The following is a 22,613-nucleotide window of genomic DNA, read 5'->3' as shown; positions in this document are numbered from 1 at the left end:
CTGGTCGGTACTGGGAGCTGCACTGGTCTGTACGGGGAGCTGCGCTGGTCTGTACTAGGAGCACTGGTCTGTACTGGGAGCTCTGGTCTGTACTGGGAGCACTGGTCTGTACTGGGAGCACTGGTCTGTACTGGGAGCCCTGGCCTGTACTGGGAGCTCTGGTCTGTACTGGGAGCCCTGGCCTGTACTGGGAGCCCTGGTCTGTACTGGGAGCACTGTTCTGTACTGGGAGCTCTGGTCTGTACAGGGAGCTCTGGTCTGTACTGGGAGCTCTGGCCTGTACTAGGAGCACTGTTCTGTACTGGGAGCACTGTTCTGTACTGGGAGCACTGGTCTGTACTGGGAGCTCTGGTCTGTACTGGGAGCCCTGGTCTGTACTGGGAGCTCTGGTCTGTACGGGGAGCTGCAATGGTCTATACTGGGGTCACTGGTCTGTACTGGGAGCACTGGTCTGTACTGGGAGCACTGTTCTGTACTGGGAGCCCTGGTCTGTACTGGGAGCCCTGGCCTGTACTGGGAGCACTGTTCTGTACTGGGAGCTCTGGTCTGTACTGGGAGCCCTGGCCTGTACTGGGAGCACTGGTCTGTACTGGGAGCCCTGGCCTGTACTAGGAGCACTGGTCTGTACTGGGAGCACTGGTCTGTACTGGGAGCTCTGGTCTGTACTAGGAGCACTGGTCTGTACTGGGAGCACTGGTCTGTACTGGGAGCCCTGGCCTGTACTGGGAGCACTGGTCTGTACTGGGAGCCCTGGCCTGTACTGGGAGCACTGGTCTGTACTGGGAGCTGCGCCGGGCGCTTCCGCCCTCTGGCGGCCGAGCGGAGCGCTGCAGGAGAGCCGCGGTGCGGGAGGGGGAGCGCTGGGGACAAAAGGGGGACACAGGGCACTGGGCTGAACTGGGGTCACTGGGATCGCTGGGGCACTCCTGGCAAGGCCTGGAGTCACCGGAGGTGGGGGACGCTGAGGAGTTACTGCAGTGTTCCTTGGGATGCTCCGTTTTGCTGCGGTGGCCACGGTGGCAGTGGGGGGCACTGGGGGCGTAGGAGGGGGACACTGGGAAGGCAAACTGAGGGACAGAGACATTGTGGGGGGCTCACTGCTCTTGGGGTGGCGACAAAGAGGTGGCACTGCAGTGCCCATGGACGCTGGGCAGGGATTTTTTTGACTGAGGGGACATGGTCCCCGCACAGGAACTGGAATTGCTTGGGAACACTGGGATTCCTCCTGTAGTCACTTTGGAACCCTGTGGAGAGCATGCGGGTATCCCTGAGGACATTGTGCAGGTGTTGCTGCAGAGCCTGAGGACGCTGTGGAGGTGACACGGAGCTGGCCTGGTGGGACGGGGAGTGTACCCGAGGGTGGCTGGGCACGCTAAGTGCAGCCAGGGAGCATGGGGACAATTAGCGGAAGGTTCTAGAAGGGTCCGTGGGGACACAGGGTGTGGTGACTGAGGCTGACATTCTACCACTGTGGGGAGTGCCCGTGGGGACACTGGCATGGCTCACTGGGGTGGGGCAGTGGGCACTGGGAGCAGAGGTTATGACCAGGTGAGATGGGGACAATGGGGACATTTTCTCCCACTGTAAGCAGATCCCAGCAGACACACCATCCCACCCCCAAATTCCAAACCCCTGGGGTCCACAGCAGAGCCGGGCATGGGTAGGGGTCCCTCTTCCCCCAGGGTGGCTGGGTACTGCCCAAGCCCCACGGCGGAGGCAAAACTGGGGGTGTGCAGGGCACCCCCCCCGGCAGAAGTGCTGACAGCGGGAACCACGGGATTGCTGAGCTCAGCCCGCGGCAGATTGAAGGGGGTTTATCGGGGGGGCACAGCTTAAGGCCCGGGTGCTGAGCGCAGCCCCCCGGCAGGCAGCCTCCCGGAGCCTCGGCACCGTCCTTGCCGCACTCCGGGTGGACGGCGGCGGCGGCGGCGGGCACCGGGAGCGAGCGCTGGAGGCGGCGGGAAGCTGGAGCTCGTTGCCCATCTTGGTGCTGACCTCCAAGGAGCGGGTGGTGAACCGCAGGGCTGCGGGGCTGAGGATGGGAGCCGGGGCCAGCGCTGAGGAGAAGCATTCCCGAGAGCTGGAGAAGAAGCTCAAGGAAGACGCTGAGAAGGATGCCAGGACCGTCAAGCTGCTGCTGCTGGGTAAGGGGGAGACAATACCCTGGGGGACATACACATGTAGCCATCCTTTGTGCATCTCACCCTAACTGCCCACCCAACGCTCCCCTGAAACCTACCAGTGCCCCTCAATCCAACCAGCACCCCTCGACCCAACCAACACTCCTCAACCCAACCAACACTCCTTAATCCAACCAGCACCCTTCAACCCAACCAGCACCTCTCAACCCAACCAACACTCCTCAACCCAACCAACACTCCTTTATCCAACCAGCACCCTTCAACCCAACCAGCACCTCTCAACCCAACCAACACTCCTCAACCCAACCAGCATTCCTTTATCCAACCAGCACCCCTCGACTCAACCAGCACCCCTCAACGCAACCAGCACACTCCACAGCTGCTCCCAAACCCAACCAGCCAATCCAACATTCTCCTGGCCCCCAGACAGACCCCCAAGCCCAAGGAGCCCACCCTCACCATTGATTCAACGTTCTACTGACTCACCCAGGACCCTTAAATCCAAGCAACCCACTCCAACATCACCGCCATTCCCAGCAGCCCTAAACCAAATCTCCCCATCTCAGGAGCCCACCCAATGTTTCCCTGATGCCTCCAGCACCTTTAAACCAAATCAGCACAACCCAGGAGTGCCCCCAACAGTCTCCCATTCCCAGGCATCCCTAAAACCAACCAACCCCTCCCCAGTAAAACACCCCAAATTTCCCTAACCCCACTCTAAACACAACCAGTTCAGCAGTCCCCAGGCCCCTGCTCCTAAGCAACCCTGAACCCAGTCAGTCCACTCTAGCAGTCCTCTGAACCCCCACAGCACCCCTAAAGACAACCAGCCAACCCCAAAAGCCCACCCAATGTTTTCCTCTCTCCCTCAGCACCCCTAAACCCAGCCAGCCACCCCAACAGCCCCTCCCATTCCCAGGATCCCCTAGACCAGCTCATCCCAACTTGCTCAACACCCCCTACCAGGCACCCCAAACACAAGAGACCATCTCAACAAGAAGATGAGACCCTGAGATCCTAAGGTCCTAAGATCCAAGCTAAGATCCCCTGGCTTCCAAACATTCCTGAACCCCACCAGCCCACCTAACATCCTCCCACTCCCAGGTGCCCCAGCCCCAACCAACCCATCTGAAGAGCCCTCACTAACACTACCTATCACTCCCCCAGCCAGTCAGCACCCCCGCCTCATCCTCCTAGGGACTCCCATGCAGCCCATACCCCCATCCCATGACCGTCCCTGAAGCCCCCTTGTGCTGTGAGTCCCTCCCAGTCCTTCCCAGCCCCCAGTGATGCCTGAGGATTGGGGTGTTGTGTATGTGGTGGGGCCATGGGTGGCATCATTGTCCTCACAGCCTGGCCCAGGACACATCCCCCCACCCAGCCACAAGTTCGAGGCATTGGGCTGTGGGTGGCAGGGTTGCAATGCCACCGTGTCCCCAACCCCTCCCTTGGGTTACTGAGAGTGTCCCTGGCTGAGCCGCTTCAGATCCCATTAGACACAGCGGATCAGCCTGGCCTTAATGCCACCGGCACCAGGCTGTTAATCCCCCTACACACCCTGAGCCATGGGCCCGGCGTAGCCAACAGTGCCCTCAGCCATGCCAGGCACCGGTGGCCAAGGTTCTCAGTGAGCCAGCACGGGGCTCAGCTGGGAGTGCCCATGGCGTGGGCACCACCATGACCCACGTTTTGTCCCCTTAGGGGCAGGGGAGTCGGGGAAGAGCACCATCGTCAAGCAGATGAAGTAAGTGCCAAGGGGGGGGGGGGCGTCATTTGATTGTCCCCACCATGCAAAGTGTCTGTCCCACACTGTAGCCATGGGGTGTCCCATCCCACTGTGCCTGACTCTGCCCCATGCCACTGCCATGGGGTGCATCCATCATGTGGCTCAGCTCCACGGCACCCCGCTCAGCCCCACGCCCGTGATCTTCCCCGGCCAGGATCATCCACCAAGACGGTTATTCGCTGGAGGAATGCCTGGAGTTCATTGCCATCATTTACAGCAACACTCTCCAGTCCATGCTGGCCATTGTGCGGGCCATGACCACCCTCAACATCCAGTACGGGGACACGGCTCGACAGGTGAGGAGCATTCCATGTCGGGCAGGGGTTCCTGCATTCCATGTTGGGCAGGGCTGGTCCCCCCAGGTCCCAGACCCCACTGAACCCCTCTCCCTCACAGGATGATGCCCGTAAGCTGCTGCACCTCTCGGACACCATTGAGGAGGGGACCATGCCTAAGGAGTTGTCGGAAATCATTGGACGGCTCTGGAAGGACTCGGGGATCCAAGCCTGCTTTGACCGCGCCTCCGAGTACCAGCTCAATGACTCTGCGGGCTAGTACGTGGGGTCGGGGAGTGTGGGTGGGGGACGCCTGAGGGGGTTTCCAACCCGTGTCTCATGCCCACCACGTGCCCGGCCAGCTACCTGTCAGACCTGGAGCGCCTGGTGACCCCCGGCTACGTCCCCACAGAGCAGGACGTGCTGCGTTCCCGCGTCAAGACAACTGGCATCATCGAGACCCAGTTCTCCTTCAAAGATCTTAACTTCAGGTGGGGGCCAGGCCTCCAGTGAAGGCTGGTGCCAGGGGCTGGGCAGGGAGTGGGGCGTGCTGACCCTCCCTTGTCCTGCCCAGGATGTTTGACGTGGGCGGACAGCGCTCGGAGAGGAAGAAGTGGATCCACTGCTTTGAGGGTGTGACCTGCATCATCTTCATCGCGGCTCTCAGTGCCTACGACATGGTCCTGGTGGAGGACGATGAAGTGGTGAGGAACGCTCACCACCTCACACCCTGTCTGCTTTTGTCTCTGTCGAGACTTGGGCGTCACCACGGGGATGTGTCCCTCCACAGAACCGCATGCATGAGAGCCTGCACCTCTTCAACAGCATCTGCAACCACCGCTACTTTGCCACCACCTCCATCGTCCTCTTCCTCAACAAGAAGGATGTCTTTCTGGAGAAGATCAAGAAGGCCCATCTCAGCATCTGCTTCCCTGACTATGATGGTGAGTGTGGCAGCGGCTGGTGGTGGTGGGGTGCGGGTGGAGGGTTGGATGCCTCCACCCCCGCAGGAATCTCCCACCAGGTGTCCTCAGCACCCCACGCAAGTGGTGCCACAGGAGCCTTGTTGAGGGAGCGTGCAAGTTTTCCCACCCGAGGGAGCCCTGGGTAATCCTGGGCTGGCATTCTGGTGGGGGACACCAGCCCAGGAAGGGATCCTGCTCACTGCCGCACCACCAGGTCCCAACACCTATGACGATGCGGGCAACTACATCAAGCTGCAGTTCCTGGAGCTGAACATGCGACGGGATGTGAAGGAGATCTACTCCCACATGACCTGCGCCACCGATACCGAGAATGTCAAGTTCGTCTTTGACGCCGTGACTGACATCATCATCAAGGAGAACCTCAAGGACTGCGGGCTGTTCTGAGCCCCAGCCGATCACCCCCTCCCCTGGGGTCCAGCCCCGCTGCTGACCCCATCCCACCTCCACAACCATCTCCGCTTGCCCCAAACCCCTGGGATTTGACCTGCTCAGCTCCAAAGCCACCCCTGGTGATGACGGGAGGGGAGGGGAGGGGAAGGTGGGGGCACAATCTCACTCCCCCTCCCCACCAACTCTCCCACCAGTCAGCACTGTGGGGCCCCAGGTCCTAGGGGTGCCTGGAAGACCATGGATGCTACTGGGTGCTGGAAACTCAGGTGCTTGCATGTTCCTGGGTAACCCTTGGAGCTGTGGGGTACGGGGATCCCTTGGGTGCTGAGGGCCATGAGTACCCCTTGGAGCAGGGGTGTTTGGGTGTCCTGGGTGTCCCTAAGTATTTGAGGGATCCTGGAGTCCCTGGGTTCCCTTTAGAGCTGAGAGGTGCCGAGGGTTCCCAGATGACCCTTGGCACTGGGGAGACTGTGGGGTTTTGGGTGGCCCTTGGTGCTGGGAGTCCCAGGTACCCCTTGGAGCAGAGGGGTGTTAGGGGTTCCCTTGGGTGCTGGGGGGTCCTAGGTGCCCTCTGAAGTTCTGGGGGCTGGGGCGGTCCCTCGGGTGCTGCTGGATATCCATGAGTGCCCGCTGGAGCTGTGGGTGCTGGGAGTCTCCCGGAACCCCTTGGAGCTGGGGGTCCTTTGGGTGTGGGGTGTCCACGGATGATCCCTGGGACTGGGGGTTCCTGTGGGCTGCTGGGTGCAAGGGGTGTTATATCTCCCTCTGGGCTGCAAATCATTCCTGGGCACTGGGTGTCCCCAAGGACTGTGTGTCACTGGGGCTCCCTTGGTGCCACTATGCCACCACTGCAGAGCCTGGGGGTAATCACATCTTTGTTCCCTCGCCACCCCACAGCCCCTCAGGGTAGGGTTTAGCCCTGCAGCAGCATCCCAGCTACACCCCAAAGGGTCCCACCACTGCCCTCACCTCCCATGACCAGGGGCTTCTCTTCACCCCAGGAGGATGCCAACCCACCCCGTGTCCCTCTCCCACCCCCAGGGACCACCCCAGGCCTCCCACGGAGGGGAATCACCCCTGCCCACTCCCATGTCACACAGGCCGTTTCCGTATATATAACATTCTTTTTTTTTTTTTTTTTCCTTTCTACATTTTATTATTTCAAACCATGTGAACAATTCGGTAAAACATCCTGTGGGAAAAGCGAGGCCGCAGGCACCGGCTGAAGGGTCCCCCTGGGCTAGGGGGGACAGCGGGGGCCGCTCTGTACAGCGGGCTCTCCTCGCCCTACGCAACAGCTAGCCCTAAAAACTAGGCTTAGAAAGAGGGGGGGATAGAGGCAGTGGGCAGCACCCCCTGCCCACCTTCCTGCCCGTCGGGATGGGGGCAGCCAGGCAGGGTGGGGTGCAGACCCTCCCCCCAAAGGCACACGGTTGGGGGGTGGGCTGGCCATGGAGGATGCCACCACCATGTAGCACTTGATGCTTTTAAATAGTTTGGTAAAAAGGTTTCTTTAAAAAGTAACCTGTGCCCAACCGGTGTGGTGTGGTTTTTTTTGCATGATTTCGGGTTTGGTTTTGTTGGGTTTTTTTTTCTGTTTTTCTTTTTTTTTTTTTTTTTTTTTTTTTTTTTTTTTTTCCTTTTTTTCTTTCTTCTTTCTTTTCTGGTTTACTAAAAGGAATGTCATCGGTCGTGTTTGTGGCTGGGTGGGCATTCCCGAAGGGATCCTGTGCCCCCCGTGCCAGCAACACTTGCAATGTAAACAGTGAGAGCCCCAGAGCTCGGAGTGAATGAAATGGGGGCTGGAACGGTTCAAGGGGGTACAAACCAAGATTAAAACCTTGTCTTCCCTGGAAGGGCAATGCTGGCGAGGAGGAGGACAATGGTGGGGGGCAAACACGTGAGGCAGGGGTACATGGGCCCTGCTACCGTGCTGGCGCTCAAAAAGTCTCTTTATGTGGTGGGCGGAGGAATGAATCCAAAGAGAAGCAGGAGTGGGAGATGGCATGGTCCTTCCTTTGCAGCTCCTAGGAGAGAGAGAGGTCATGAGCAGGGGAGGATGTGGGGACAGGGCAGCCTGCAGCTGTGCCCTGCCCATTCCTGGAAGATGGTCCACGACCACCTCATTTGAGGAACCACCACTGAGACCAGCACCCACCTGGGCAGCGCTGCCCTCAGAAGAGACCACAGTCCTTCAGGTTGTTTTTGATGATGACGTCGGTGACGGCGTCGAAGACGAACTGCACGTTCTTGGTGTCCGTGGCACAGGTGAAGTGGGTGTAGATCTCCTTGGTGTCCTTCCGCTTGTTCAGGTCCTCAAACTTGCTCTGGATGTAGCTGGCAGCCTCATCGTACTTGTTGGCCCCTGAAGAAGAGACACCGGGTTGCCCCACAGATGCCCAGAGCAGCCAAAATGTTTGGGCTTGGCAAGACCCTCCCTACAGCCACTGTCCTGTTACCGAATTGAGGCTCCAGAGGCAGAATGAGCCTCAGATAACTCCCCTCAGGGCAGCCACCCCTTGTGTTGCATCCCCCCACATCTTCTCCCATGCCCTGGGGCACCCCAAACACCACAGTCCACTTGCTGCCCCAACCCACTGCTCCTCGGTCACAGGGGAGCCAGCATCTCTGTCCCTAGCACCTCCTGCTACCCTGCCTGTGACAAGGCACCGCCCACTGCCCCTGCCAGAAGGGTCCCAGTGGTACCTGTGTACTCGGGGAAGCAGATGGTGAGGGAGCTGTGCACAATCTTCTCCTCAAAGAGGTCCTTCTTGTTGAGGAAGAGGATGATGGACGTGTCTGTGAACCACTTGTTATTGCAGATGCTGTCAAACAGCTTCATGCTTTCATGCATCCGGTTCTGGCAGGGAAGATGGCGGCATGAGCCAGGCAGGAATCCCCAGGCAGCACCCACACCACTGCTTCCCAAAGTGCCACCCCCATGCTCCTGCCTGCCTGGGCAGCCAATGGCCCCGCAAGGCTCGGGCCACACTGGCCAGGGCACCGGTGGCCACCAGAGGAGGGGCTGCTGTCCCAGCCCCCCACAGAGGGGACAGCTCATGGCACTGGTTCCATCCCCATGACTCACCATCTCCTCATCTTCAGCCAGCACCAGGTCATAGGCACTCAGGGCCACGCAGAAAATGATGGCTGTCACTCCCTCGAAGCAGTGGATCCACTTCTTCCGTTCTGAGCGCTGGCCACCCACATCAAACATCCTGCAGCAGGGGGGTGATGCAGGGATGGATGGCAGCTCCCAGCCCCACAACCCTCACCCCATACCCTGTTTCAGTGTCCCCAGATGCCCAGAGCAAGAGCAGCACCCGGGCGGGCAGAGCACGGTGCCTCTGCCCCAGATATTTTGCCAGAACTGAGGATCTGCCCTGGCTCCTGCTGCCAGGATAGCGTCCAGGCTCATTTCCCAGCGAAAGCAAATCCCTGACGTGAGCTGGGGCAGGATCAGGCCACCTTTTCCAGGGGGTATCAGTGTCATGTTCCCCAGACACCTGCTCCAGAGCAGGGCTTTGCCTGAGACCTTGAACCAAGGGGAGCCAAGTCACTGTGGGCTCAGCAGGATTGTGGCAGCAGCAGGGCTCAGGGATGATCCTCATGCCCCATGTGTCTCTCCTGCCATGGGCAGCAGAGGATGCCCTGCCTCCATTCCACTACCACTGCCATGCTTGGCTGGAGGGAAGGCTTCCCCATCGGGACACACTGCACTGCCCCCAGACCACCCCCACTGCCACCTCCAAAGCGCTGCCCTGGCAATGCACAACCAAGCGTCTCCATTCCACCAGGGAGGAATCGGGGCCTCTGCAAGCCCCCTGCATTCAGAGAGGACCCCAGCAGATCTTTCTAACATCAGGTCTGTTGCCATGGGACTAAATCCCCTGGGGATGTGCACAATGGCAGATTTTTGCTTCCAAAACTGGAGCCCTGATTATTTCCCGTGGGTTTTCAGTAGAAAGCAACTACCGAGAGCAAGCAGCGCTGCCACTGACGGATCCAGAGAGCCCAGCCCCTGCCCAGCACCCTCCCTGCGGCGGAAGCGGCGTCACAACAGCGGGAGGAGGGATGCCTTCCCCCTCCCCTCCTCGCCAGAGCCTGGATCCGCCCCCAGGCTGAGCTCTGTGAAGTGTTTCTGAGGCCGTTCCAGCAATTTCAGTGGTTTCCGCTCTCGCGGCAGCAGTTCCCGCCATGAGCAAACCAGGAGGGGGGGAACTGAGTGCATGCAGTGTGCACGCACGGTCCATCCCAGCATGGGGAGGAAGGGGTTATTTTGCTTTCAAAAAGGCAAAGGGGCGAGAGGTCAGACGTACTTGAAGTGCAGGTCCTTAAAGGTGAAGTGAGTCTCTACGATGCCCGTGGTCTTCACCCTGGTGCGCAGCACATCCTGCTGGGTGGGGATGTAGTCAGCACGGGCTATCCTCTCCAGGTCGTTCAGGTAGCTGGTGACAAAGAGGAAAGGTGCTGTGGGAGCTGGACCACGGGGCACAACGCACCCAGATCCCGTGGGACATCCCCGCACTGGCCCAGAGTCCCGTGTCCAAGGTGGGGATGGCAGTGCCAAGCTGGGACGCAGAGCAGAGACCCCCACGTGCATCCTGGGGTCACTCCGTGTCCCTGCCACACACAGGCAGGGCTGGACACCAGTGGCCAGGGTGACATGGGACACAGAGGACCGAGGGACTGGGAGCAGCGTGCTGGCACTGGGAGCCAGGCAGAGGATGCAGCCGGGGCTGGGGGGCTCGCCCCATTTCCCTGGCCGTTTGCACAGGGGGGGAAATGGCAAGAGGAAAATATTCAGTGCTATGGCAACCAGCTGCAGTGCCGGCGGAAACAATCGGTGGCGCCATGCCATTTATAGTCAACAACACAAAGGGACGGCATCCTGGGAGGAAGCAGGAGGCGGGAGGCCGGACAGACAGGGAGCAGAGCCGCCGTGGGGGGCTGCAGGCGTCCCCAGCCCCCCCGGGAGCATCGCCCGCCCGGCTGCCCGCAGGGTCCCGGCAGAGGCGGCGGCTGGGTCCTCAGCGTGCAACACCCACCAGGACTGATGAGGGCTGCCGGGGGGATCGAGGCGGGTTTTGATTTCTCCAGCTCACATTGCTTTAATTGGGTTACTACAAACGGGCTCCTTTAAGCAAATTAGGCTTGTCTTAATTAAGGCATTTGTGGCCCTGTAATCTGGTGAAAGCCAGATTACAGCCCGCGAGGCCATAGGGAGCCTTGGCTCTGACCGCAGCACGGCCACTCGCCAGCTCCCCGCAGCGTGTCAGGGCAAGGCCAGAGCTGGAGGTGCCCCAGGAGCCTGCTGCGGGGTGAGGGTGGGGGACCTGCACGTTACTGCTGCAAGCAGCTCAAAAACAGCCGGAAACACACATGGCCTCTGGCTGACAAAAAACAGGAAACGCCACAGCAGGCCCTGTGCAGCACGACAGGCTCTTGGACATTGCATCAAGCCCCGGGGTGCTAGGGAGCACCACCCTGGCACCCCGAACTCCTGGAACCCCAAGAGGCAGAGGAGGAACGGGATGGGGGCTGCTTGTGCTGCAGAGGGCTGGGGCACAGGTGGGCTGTGTGCTGGGCACGGCACAGGGCTCCTCATTCCCAGGCTGTCCTGTTCCAGCACCGCCGTGGGCACATCATCCCCGTGAGATGGGAAAGGGATTGGCCACTGTGCGGGCAACTCCACAGGGCTGGAAAAAGGCTGGAGCAACAGCTTGAAGGTGCTCCTACTTGATGGTTGTCCAACCTCCCACCGTGTGCAAAACACTCTATTAATGGCACTGACAGCGACAGGCAGGTGGCAGACGCTGTGCAGATACACTTGCTCCAAGCGTGTGTGCGAGCTCCCCGGCACCTGCTGGGTATCCTGTGCTCCCAAACCGGCACCCACTGCCAGGGAAATGCCAGTGCTGGCTGGGGAGTGATGGGGCTGAGCAGACAGGGGCTGGGGAAGGCGGGTGTGTACCCATCAGGAGGAAGTGAAAGCTGCGTGTGCTGGGGGAAAAGAGCTGACAGGAGCTTCTCCAGGTTTGGTGCTTGCCAGGAGCGTTCCTGCAGTCTCTTCCCCATGGTGACCTCAACGCAAAAGAGGGAGCTGACATCGCCATGCATGAGGGGACAGCTGGGGAAACCTCTTGCCCTGGGATGGCAGTGAGGCCGCAGCACGCAGGATCCCAGGTGAGGCCAGGCTTGGTGGGGTGTTCCTGGCACACCGTGAGCTCCCCCCACACTGCCTTACCATAAGGGGTCTGGGTGGAGAGGGCAGGAGGAGGGCACTGTGTAAGCTGAACACAGACTCAGCTGCGTTGCTCCCTCCAGCAATGGTACATTAGGCAGATTAACTTTATTTATTAATCTCTTCAAGGGTAAACCCAACCAGCTGCAGCAATTTATCTACCTAAACAGCAATTTGCGGGGTAATGCACAAGTGTAATGCAAAGTCTTTCTGTATAAAAACAGTTCAAAGAAAAAGAAAAGCCTCTTGAGCATCCTACTCAACCTCTTCAGACCTAAGTGTCCCCAGGGCTTTCCTTGGGAATTTTTCCTGCCTTGACGGCCCATGAAGGGTGGTGAAGATGGGCAGGACCCTGGCTGTGCTCGTGAGCGGGGAGCCAGTGGAGAGCATGTCCTGGGGAAGGGCAGTGGGGACAGAGCAGTGGCAGGAGGGGGGATGTCCCAGTGCCCCCCCCTCCCAGGGTACACAGCACCCCGCCAGAGAAGGAAACAGCTTTTGAAACATCCGCCTTCCCAGTTCCGCTCCGGCTCGGCCCCAGCACCGTGCGGGAAGTGGCAGCACCAGCTCCTAAGCCTGGTGATGGTGAGCAGCAACCCCTGGGGGGATTTTCTCCTGCTTGATAAAAGCACTGTGGCTCACAGGGCTCAGCTGGGGTACTCACTAGGCAGCAGAGTCGTTCAGCTGGTACTCTCGGGAGCGGTTGAAACAAGCTTGGACCCCGTTGTCAGCCCACAGTCTCCGGATGACATTGGCCAGGTCCTCTGGCATGATGCCCTGCTCCTCAGCAGTGGAGGAGAGTGCAAACAGCTGCCGAGCATCATCCTGCAGGGACAAAACAGCTTGAGCATTGATACGGATTTATGGAAGCTCACTCTGCCCCAAAGCACCTGATAGGAGCCCACCAGGGAACAGCAGGGCTTGGGCTGTTCCCTTTAATCCTAATCCAGTTTTGGGCACATCTGTTTTAGTTGCCAAGAACCCCCATCCCTGCCAGGCACAGTGGGAGCAGGAGGGCACCCACCGCTCTGGAGGAGTCTCCAAAGTCAATCTGCAGGTTCCCCATCGCCTTGATGATAGCCATAATGGACTGGATGGTGTTGCTGTAGACCACAGCTTTGTACTGCCGGCACTCCTCCTCTGAGTAGCCATCCTCATGGATGATCCTGGGGCAGGGAAGAGACACAGGCAAGGTCAGCCCTTTGCGGGGTACCCCAGGATGCTGCTCTCCACCAGTGCTCTGTGGCAGCACTGATGGGGAGCTTTCCCTGTCAGCCACTGGTTTTGGAGCCTGTGGCCAAGGCCTGAGCAGCGTCAGCCACAGTGACAGTGCAGGGACCACTCACTTCATCTGTTTGACGATGGTGCTCTTCCCAGACTCGCCAGCACCTGTGGAGAAATGAGAAGGGATGAGGTCCTATCCAAAGCCAGGATCCTCAAACCTCCTGGGACATCACCCCAGCCCAGTGGGAATGCAGCAGGTGCTTCAGCCATTGGAGAAGCAGCATATAGCCAGAGCAGATGACTGGATGTACACTGGAAAAGTCAGGACCAAGAAAGAGGGAACAAAAGGAGCGCCTAGGGGGCCCTCACAGTAGTTCCCAAAGGAAGAAATGACACCTGCTCTGGGCCAGGAAAATGGCATCAACACACTAACATTTTCCCCACAGTCCTAGCATGCCACAGCTGACCAGCAATCCTCGCTTTGGCTGAACCTGGGGACTCCCCGAGACAAAGGGGCCGAGCTCTGTCCATCACCTGCCATCCCATCTCCAGGTAGAACGTGAGACGCCTCATCCCACATCCCCTTTGGGCTGGGGAACAATGGAGCACCAGCCCCACTGCATATCCACAGCTGGAGGCGGCAGCAGCCAGGATGCAGGGATGCTTGTGCCACAAGGTACAGGCAGGGAGCTCGGAACGAGTTGCCACCTCCACCAGCCAGCTCGAGCGATCCCAGCGGGCTCAGCCGCCCCCGGGCTGGTTCTTAAATAGCACGCACTTCCCAGCCTGCCGGGTCCTGTGCCCCAGCCTGCTGCGGAGGCGGCTGCCAGCAGGGAAAGCCGATGGCTTTTGGGGTTGTTTTGTTCATCAGCATCCAAACACAGGGTTCCATGAGTTCAGCAAGACAGCCAGGGTGCCTCAGGTTCTCCTTTCCCCACCCTGGTCCCCCTAGGGACGTCACCCCACACAAGCGAGGTGCAGCTCGGCCCAGCCCTCCCTCCACAGGCTGGGAGTAGGGAAGAAGCAAAGTCACCCTGGCTGCAAGAAAGGGGAAGCTGAAAGGGGAAGCTGAAAGAAAGGGGCATGTCCCTTGTCCCCGCTCTGTGCAGGGAGTGTCACGAGATGGGTGAGTGCCTGGCTCATCTTGCCCCAGGACCCCCAGCAGGATGAGGCCTCTTTGGCTGGGGACCGGTGTGGTCCCTGCCTCCAGGTGCAAATCCCAGAGGATCTCCCAAGCCAGATCCATCCCCGTGTCCTCTCACAGCCCTTTTTGCAGGTCCCCCCAATGCTGCCCTTGACCATGGAGCTGCCCTTACAGGGGGCCCCAGGCAGGCCTAGGCCAGCATGGCCGCAGAGGGGGCAGAGATTATAGAGGAGGTTAAAAAAAAATCAGAAAACAGAAAAAGCAGATTATGCTAAAATTAACTGGGAAAAACAGGGCCCAGCATGCCAGCTGAGACATGGCGGCAGGGAACGAACTCCTTCTACGCATATCCCTGGCCTGAACACCACCCAGGTGATGGCACGCACCCCCAGGGACACCACTGTGGGCAGTGCTCGGGGCACCGAGTGCCCTGATGCTGGGGCCATTCTGAGCCTACAGAGACCCTTTATTTACCAGTCAAGCCCCCTGCTCCACGGTTCTTGTGGCATGCGTGCCGAAGGAGGGGCTCTGCTCACCGAGCAGAGGTCACTGCTCAGCACAGCCGGGGCTCCCCGGCACTGCAGAGCCATCCTGCCCCAGCACCCTCAGGATGCTGACGCGGCACCCGGCACAGCCCGGCCAGCGCTTGTGGTCAGTGCTGGCGGCTCCTGCCTGGAGCTGGGAGCAGCGGCGAAGGACTCGGCCGAGCCCTTCATTTTCCCTATTAAATACCTCTGGTTTCTAACACCATGCTGTACCGCTGGGTCCGGTGGCCAGCAGCGGCATTCACCCAATCCTTTCTCAGCGGGTGCCTGGACAGGGAACCTGAGGCATGTGGCAAGCAATAACCTGGCTTATCAGCATCTCTGAGGTGAGGTGCCAGACAGCCGTCCCCAGCTCCTCCTCTCTCTGACCCTGCCTGACATTTTCTCCCTGCCAGGAGGGAACAACCCCACCGAGGCCTCCCGCCTTCTCCCGGCAGGGTGACGGTCACAGGGCGACCATCACCGAGGATGGCTGTTTCCTTGCAAACTTCCTCCACATCTCCCGGCTCCTTCCCTGCTCCCTGAGGAAGGCAGCCATGTTCCAAGTCAGCACCTCTGCCTCCCATCAGGCAGATGATGCACAGCACAAGAGACTGTACGCTTGCAGTGAGCAGGAATTTGGATCTGAATTAACAGCCCCCCTGCACAGGAGAGGGACCCTCCCCAGCCCCCTCGATGAGTGCTGAAGAGGGGAAAGGTTTCCAATCCCCGGAAAACCCCAGCTGCCGCCCATTCAGCCCCAAAACAATTCCTGGGCTGGATGCCAACCGCCAGCTTCCACCCTCCAGCCCAGCCCAGGCAGGACGAGGCAGTGTCAGAGGAGTTCTGGACTCCTGTGCCAGCATGGGGGGTGGGGTGGTGGGGATGGAAACCCCCCCACTACCATGGGCTGACCCCATGGCTGTGCTTCCTCCAGCCCTGCCTCCCTGCAGGCAGTGCTTGTTCCCAGGGCAGAGCCTGGCAAAAACAGGAGGAGAGCTCTCTCTCTCTCGGGCTCATTTCCTCCTTTTTTTTTTTTTTTGTTAAAAATAATCTTCAAAAATTTAAAATAAGCAAGCAGCTGCCTGGCTCCAGAACTCCCTGCTAATCCACCGGCAAAAACTTTATTGAGCCAACATATATATTTTGCAGCCCGTGATTTATGATGCTTTCTGGGCAGTAGATATTTAGTGCAATATATGCACATAGTTCTGGGCAGCACATATGTAATCCCTGTATTTTAGGAGCTGGCCACAGGTTTCGGGATCTACCTCACCCTGCATCACCGACAGGGGATTTTCCATTTTTTCCGCACGGCACCATCCTTTCAAATATTCAGGCAGAGATGGAAGCAACGCATAGCTGGAAAATTCTCATTACGGGGGAAAAGCTGGAATTCAATCCACCAGCAGGTCCAAAGCCATCCCCATCCTCAGCACCAAGAAGCCCATCCCCTGCTGCTGTCCCAGCAAGCTTTCCCAGCCTGGCAAACAGCAGCTATTATTTAAATGTGGATTTACAGATGGGTTTTAGTTCTGGACAAACCCACCAATCCCCTTCCCCGCAGGACAGAGGGACAGCTGCAGAGCACACCCCACTCGGAACCTGTGGGGTCCCCACCATCAAATAGGATGGACAAAGGGGTGTGTAAAAAGCAGAGTTACCCTAAAGACTCAAAAACTAATATCAAAAAGAGATTCCCTTCGACATTTTCCTTCCTACCCAAAATAGATGGAAAATTGCTGTAAAAATAATCACAATTTTAAAACCCCACAGTGACACAGGGCGTTTTTCCCAAGGGCCATCCCATTCCAGCACAGGGCTGGCTGCTTCCCAGAAGGAGCTGTGTATCGTTGGCTGGTGGAATGCCACGTCCTCAGGCAAGACCTCAAAAAATTGGGGGGTACAGACTCCGTGTCCAAGGCAGCTGATAGAGATGCAAAAAAACCCAAAAAACCCCAGAAAGCCAAAAAATAGAAATAAATTGGCAGCATGCCCCAGGGCACACAGGGAGGAGGTGGGCAAGGGATGGTTTCCCAGGGGGAGCACCCCCACTGCCAACAAGGGCCACCGGTGTTCACAAGCTGGACAAAACTGTCCTTGTACTGGGCTTTTTCCAGGAATCCTGAAACTTTGCTGCACTCTTTCTGCCGCTGCCATGACCAGAGTGGTCGCTCTCCCCCCACACCACTGCTACCATGTGTCCCCAGGCCTGGGTGCCATTATTCTGTCCATCCTGCCCTGACAGGATGGGGCCTCACCCTCTGGCACAGCCAGGATGCTGCCAGCACCCAAATCCCCCGGGCTAGGTTTTCCACCAGCAGGATGGAGAATTACTCAGCTCCCCCAGCTCCTGTGATTCAACCAGTCTCCGGCCCGGAAACGCACGCTCCGGCCTGGAGCAGGAAACACAGCGGCTGTGGAAAGGCCAGGCCAGCCCTGGATACAGCAACAGCACTTGGGGACACCGTGATCCCAGCCCTGGGCAGGGTCAGACCATGGGACACCTTCTTCCATAAAGCTACACATATATATAGGCGAAGATATAGATAGATATATGTGTGTGCTTTTTGATACATATAAATCAATGTATATATTGCTCCATGCAAAAAAGATGTATATACACACACAAGTTAAAATACAAAATACATTTCTAATGTACATCTGTAAAAATGTATGTTAAACATATACATATAAGCCTGCTGCTTCTCCTGGGCAAAGCCCAAGTGCTCAACTTGGAGCAGAGGGCAGCTGCCAGTCCCTAGGACATCACCAATGGGGGCACTCTAGTGACCCATTGATCCCAACCTATCCCAAGCCCACACACCAGCTCCAGGGGGTTGGATGTCAGATCCCTAACAGCACTGACTTCTTCCCTGGTCCCCCTCACTGTGACACCCCCTAGCCCATCACAAAAAACAGCACTGGGGCTCCCAGTGTCCCCACTGAAGGAAGAACCCAACCTCTCCAACAGCCAGGACTGAGGAAGGAGTGGGGACAGAAGCAACCCCCAAGACAGGATGAAGCACAGAAAAGCAGGCGGCTCACACTGAACCCAGGGCAGTGCTGGGGCCACGCAACCTCTGAAAGTCACAGCTGGTCCCTCCCTTCCTCTATTTTTATGCAAGCCCCAAAAAAAAAAAAAAAAAAAAAAAAAAAAGAAGCTGCTTCCGAGCCCTGCCCAGCCACTGCCACTGTCTGTCCCAGACAGGATCTGGTACAGGCAGCTCGTACATGACGTACCCTGGTGCCACCACACCAGCAAGGACAGTGTCCTCGTGCCAGGGTCTGCACCTAGAGCAAACCCCTCGGGGTTAACATCATCAACCCACCAGCACCTTCTCCACCTCTAACACAACTGAGAAATCCTTTACTTTCCTAACCCTCCAAAGACAAGGAATAAGGGACTTTGAGCACAGCAATCACTTGCCTGTTGCCAACCCTGCATCCCCCTGGAGCATCCCAGCTCCCATAGGTGTGCTGGCCAGAACACTGCTGCTCAGCAGAAACATCCAGTGACTGCAGGGCCTCGTGTCCTAGCGATGGCAAGGAGCCGACAGGGGCACCAGGAGGTGTTGGAAGTATGGGGCAGGTGCTGCAGGTGCTTTCAGGTGTCAGTGATGGCTCCTGGTCTCTCCCAGCACCAAAACTGCTGGTTGCCAGTGGCAGGGAGGGAGACATTCTCTCTTTGGGGGGAATTGCTTTGCCTGGGGGATATTGCTTCATTTGGGTCTTCTCCCCACCAGAGACTGGAGCTTCAAACTATCCGGCACACACTCACCTTGCCAGTGCAAACAGCAGAGGAAAACCTGCAGGCACCTGCCAGTGCCACAGCAGGAGCAGTGCTGTGCCCACACCTGCAGAGCTGTGTGCCACTGGGGGTCCTGGCTGCCCCCACTGCACTGACAGTGTGTCCATTCCTCACCCACCATGGCAGAGGAAAGGCAAGAGGCGGCTCACGGCCACACACAGAGCACAGCACAGATCTAAGGCACCTGCAGCAGGCAGCCCCAAGCCTTCAGTGCTCCTACACTCCTGATGCCATCACCACGTACCGAGATCCGTGCCTTCCACTCACACTGTGCCCTGCCTGGCTGCAGTGCCCCAGCTCCAGAGCTTGACCATGAGCTGCCACCAAAAAATCATGCCACACTTGGAAGAGGCATCTCCTCCTCAGGCCGTAGGTTGATGCAGCACAAAGGGTGAAGCTGTTTTTGTCTTTAGTTTTTCCCTCCCTTTTTCTGGAGGAGGCAGGAGGGCTGCAGCCCCCATGGAGGACCCTGGAGCTCTGCCTTGCTGAGAGTGATGAGGAGCTGTGGTGCTCACCAAAAAGCATGTGAGGCCTCGGGTCTCCTCAAAGCCTCCCCAGACCATGGGGAAAAAAAATAAGCCATATGAAGGGTAAGCAGCAGGGAGGTGGGAGCATCCCCCCAGCACTGCGGTCCCACCTCACAGAGGGGACATGTCACAAGCAGCAGCCCCAGGGGACAGTGCTGGCCCCACCTGCCCAGCCGCTCCCTGCCGGCTTGGGAGGATTTTCCGGCCACGGCTCGGCTCGGAAATGGGCAGCGCTGACCCAAGGCTCTGGTGCTATTGACACCTGAACAGCTGCAAGGAGAAGAAAAAAAAAATTTTTAAATGTACAAAAAGAGCCATTTTGCTCTATTTTTGGCTTTAGAAAGCAGCTGAGATCAGAAATGCTGCTTGTAAACACTGGCCCCAGCAGAAGGGAGTGTGGACGTCCTTTTCCTCCTGCCTCCACTTCAGTACGGAGCCAGAGGCAGGAAAGGGATGTCAGCCAGGCAGCCTACACCATAATCCTCGTCACCCAGCGAGCCCCCAGCTGCTCCTCGGTGATGCTCAGCACCAACAGGATGGGCCCTCCCTACCTGAGCACCCAGAGCTGACAGCATCATGGTGATAGTGCCTGGATGATCCTGGACAGTCCCAGGAGCCTCCCGAAGCTGGAGGTGCCAAACTCCCTCGGCCAGTTACATCCCCATTACTTCCCACCAGGCTGAGAGCAGAGCTGGCAGGAAGGCCAGCACAGGAGCAGCTCATGGCAAGGAGCTACCACGTGCTTCTCCATCATCCAACAAATCCCGCAGGGTTTCACTCCCCTCACTCTCCCCTCCACAGAAAAACAGTGAGGTAGCGAGTGTGCCCAACCATCAAGCCCCCCAGATGGCACAGACCCCCTCCCAATATCTCCAGGATGGGTTTTGCAGCCAGCACTGGTCATGCCAAAGAAAACAAAAATTCAAAACAAAATAAAATGAAAAAAAGACGCACTCTGATAGAAGAGCGTTTTGAGGCGTTAATTACGTACTTCTCAAGGCAGGCAGGGGTTGAGCAAATAAAAGCCTGCCGGATTTCAGCGTGACTTCCTGCTTGCTGGCAGCTTCCTCTGCAGACAGCAGATGAGCCCAAAGACATTTTCTGTCAGGGATCCCTCTGTCCCACTGCTCCATGGTGCCGTGGGAGCCTTGCATGCTCCCACCTCGCACCTGGAGCGAGGCCCTCCCTGGGAATTTTGTAAAGGGAATAAAAAGCCCAACTGGGAGTCGTTAAGAGAAATAATAAATTAAAATAACGAAGTGCTGCCTTGCCCGCAGGCACAGGGCAGGGCTGTGAACGCCCATGGGAGCATCACCAGGGTGCTTTGAAGAGTGCAAGCGGCCCATTATCGGTACCAAAATCGAGTGTCCGTGAGGCAGAGAGCCCGTGGGCTGTGGGGGGCCCTGCCCATGGCAGGCAGCAGCCCGAGCCCCCCAAACCCCCATGGAGAGGTGATGGAGAGGCTCGGGCCTGTCCCAGTGTTTCAGAGGGGAAGGCACGAGGCAGTGGGTGCCTGTCAGACCCGTTACCTCCACCACAGCCAGAGGCCAGGGTAAGAGGAGCCCAGGGATCCTGGGCAGGTGGGACAGAGTGCCCGAGCTTGCAGGATCTTTGCTGAGGGGGCCATCCAACAGGAGAGTGGGGATGCCCCTGCCTTTGTCCCAAAGGGATGTGTCCAGACTGGATGCTGACTGGCTGGGGGGAAAGCACCATAGTGGGGTGCCAGCTACTTCTGGAGGGAACCCCACATCCCTCCAGGGATGACACCCGCCCCGGAGGGGCATCCAAGGCTTGCTGTAGGATCAGCCAGCCTCTGCCAGGGGAATCCCCAAAGCCTGGAATGGGGCTAGCATTCTGCTCACAAAGGGGTAGGGAAAGAACCCCACTGAGGAGGGGATCCCCAGGGGATCTGCTGTGGGTACAGGGCTCCACTCCTGTGGGGAAACCCTGGGAGGTGGGATGGGGTCAACACCCCATTCCTGGGGGTAATCCTTGAGAGCTCAGATGGGCTCAATATTCCAGTCCTGGTGGGACAGACACTGGGAGCTGGGATGGGGTCAACATCCCATTCCTGTGGGGGTGGGGGGAGGAATCCGTGGGAGCTGGGATGAGATCAATAACCCCCTCCTGGAGGGAATCCCTAGGATCTCGGATTGGATCAACATCTCCTGAGAGGGATGCCTGGGACCCGGGATAGGGTCAACACCCGACGCCTGGGGGGAAATCCCAGAGGCCGCTGGCCCATTCGTGGGGGGGACGCCGGAAGCCTGGGGCGGGGCAGGGCCCCCGTTCCCGGGGACATCCCCGGGGCCCGAGATGGAGCCGACAGCTCACCGCGGGGACAACCCAAAGCCTGGGCTGGGGCCAGCATCCCTCTCACGGGGGATCCCCGGGGCGGGGCGGGGCACTCCCAGCGCTGGTACCCAGGATCGCCCTGGGGCAGCGGGAGGGGCGGAGGCGGCGAGGCCGCCCGGTTCCGGCAGCGCCGCGCCGAGCCGAGCGAAGAAGCCAAGATGGGGGGCCCGGGGGTGGGGCCCGGGGGGGGGGGGGTCTTACCCAGCAGCAGCAGTTTCACCTCCCGCGCCGCCTTCTCGCCGTCCTCCCGCAGGTTCTTGTCGATCATGCGAGAGCGCTCGGCGGCCGCCTTGTCCTCGGCGCTCACAGTGCAGCCCATGGCGGCGGCGGCGGCGGCGGCGGCGGCTGCTGCGCGCGCCCGCGGCTCTGCCGGCCCGGCCCGGCCCGTCCCGACAGGCCCCGCCCCGTTAGCCCCGCCCCGGGGGCGCGCAGGGCGGGGCGGGCGGGGCGGGGCCAATGGGGAGGGGCGCTGAGGGGCGGGGCCATGGGCGGGGCCTCCGGCTGCACGCGCGGGCCCTCAGGCGACAGCGGCGGGTAACGGCGCGGGAACGCCCGGGGTGTGAGGGACACCGTGTGTCCCGGGATAGAAAGGTGGGTGGGACACGGTGTATCCCGGGACAGGAGGGCACCGGCTGCGGTGTGCCCCGGGACGCACATGGGGAGGGAGATGGAGCCCGGGTGTTGCATTTTGGGGTCCTTTGGGTGCAGAGCAGTGGGTGAGCCCGGGGAACAGTGGTTTGGGTGATGCTGCCTCTCAGGGCCACCTTCTGTGGAGACACGGTGTCACAGGGTGGTGGCTCAGTGCTTGGGCACCTCTCTCTCCTCAGTGTCCCGTGTCCCCTGCCGCCGGAGGGAGCTCCTTGGCAGGTGCCGGGGCTGGGGGTGCCTGTGACAAGGGGTGGGCCAGGATGGGGCCGGGCAGGACGGAGCATCTCCAGGTCTCTGGAGGACAGGGGGTCCCTCAGGCACTTGCCCCATCACCCAGCTCCCAGGGCTACTCCCTTAGGAACTGGACCCCCCCACACTTCCTGAAGAGGGGGGCCAGGCATGCCCACTGACCCACGGGGCTGGTCCGTGCCCAGGTAGCCACCCCCACTCCATGCTAGCCCCACAGCAGTGCCTCATGCCTGCCCAGGCCCTGCAGCCCCTCCACACACCCCTACTGGCACCAGCTGAGCAGGATGATGGCAGCCAAGGATGCTTTTAACT

The 22,613-nt window shown here is 59.1% G+C and overlaps 2 protein-coding genes across 2 annotated transcripts; one reads left to right on the top strand and one right to left on the bottom strand.

Moving 5' to 3' along the window:
* Positions 1 to 1,924: 1,924 nt before the first annotated feature.
* GNAT1 (G protein subunit alpha transducin 1) lies at positions 1,925 to 5,675 on the top strand. Its single transcript, XM_040076043.1, has 8 exons — positions 1,925 to 2,144; positions 3,843 to 3,885; positions 4,082 to 4,223; positions 4,324 to 4,481; positions 4,565 to 4,693; positions 4,777 to 4,906; positions 4,993 to 5,146; positions 5,382 to 5,675. The coding sequence occupies exons 1-8, from the start codon at positions 2,039 to 2,041 to the stop codon at positions 5,570 to 5,572; spliced, it is 1,053 nt and encodes a 350-aa protein (XP_039931977.1). The 5' UTR covers positions 1,925 to 2,038; the 3' UTR covers positions 5,573 to 5,675.
* Positions 5,676 to 6,723: 1,048 nt separating this feature from the next.
* Positions 6,724 to 21,745, bottom strand: GNAI2 (G protein subunit alpha i2). The gene is made up of 9 exons (XM_040076222.2): positions 21,606 to 21,745; positions 13,166 to 13,208; positions 12,844 to 12,985; positions 12,484 to 12,644; positions 9,898 to 10,026; positions 8,667 to 8,796; positions 8,285 to 8,438; positions 7,737 to 7,943; positions 6,724 to 7,605 (listed from the first exon to the last, which is right to left on the bottom strand). The coding sequence occupies exons 1-8, from the start codon at positions 21,721 to 21,723 to the stop codon at positions 7,753 to 7,755; spliced, it is 1,068 nt and encodes a 355-aa protein (XP_039932156.1). The 5' UTR covers positions 21,724 to 21,745; the 3' UTR covers positions 6,724 to 7,605; positions 7,737 to 7,752.
* Positions 21,746 to 22,613: the final 868 nt, after the last annotated feature.

The sequence above is a fragment of the Hirundo rustica genome, chromosome 12 (assembly GCF_015227805.2).
Source record: "Hirundo rustica isolate bHirRus1 chromosome 12, bHirRus1.pri.v3, whole genome shotgun sequence".
NCBI classification, from domain to species: domain Eukaryota; kingdom Metazoa; phylum Chordata; class Aves; order Passeriformes; family Hirundinidae; genus Hirundo; species Hirundo rustica.
Note: the sequence above shows the minus strand (reverse complement) of the source record. Positions and strands in the feature narration are given on the sequence as shown.

Excerpts from the sequence above, each read along its gene's own strand:
- GNAT1 (XM_040076043.1), top strand. The coding sequence starts at position 2,039 with ATGGGAGCCGGGGCCAGCGCTGAGGAGAAGCATTCCCGAGAGCTGGAG. Across the intron at positions 4,482-4,564 it reads CTCAATGACTCTGCGGGCTA|CTACCTGTCAGACCTGGAGC; the intron begins GTACGTGGGGTC and ends GTGCCCGGCCAG. Across the intron at positions 4,907-4,992 it reads TGGTGGAGGACGATGAAGTG|AACCGCATGCATGAGAGCCT; the intron begins GTGAGGAACGCT and ends GTCCCTCCACAG.
- GNAI2 (XM_040076222.2), bottom strand. The coding sequence starts at position 21,723 with ATGGGCTGCACTGTGAGCGCCGAGGACAAGGCGGCCGCCGAGCGCTCT. Across the intron at positions 12,986-13,165 it reads ACCATCGTCAAACAGATGAA|GATCATCCATGAGGATGGCT; the intron begins GTGAGTGGTCCC and ends TCCCTGCCCCAG. Across the intron at positions 10,027-12,483 it reads CTGAACGACTCTGCTGCCTA|CTACCTGAACGACCTGGAGA; the intron begins GTGAGTACCCCA and ends CTTTGTCACCAG.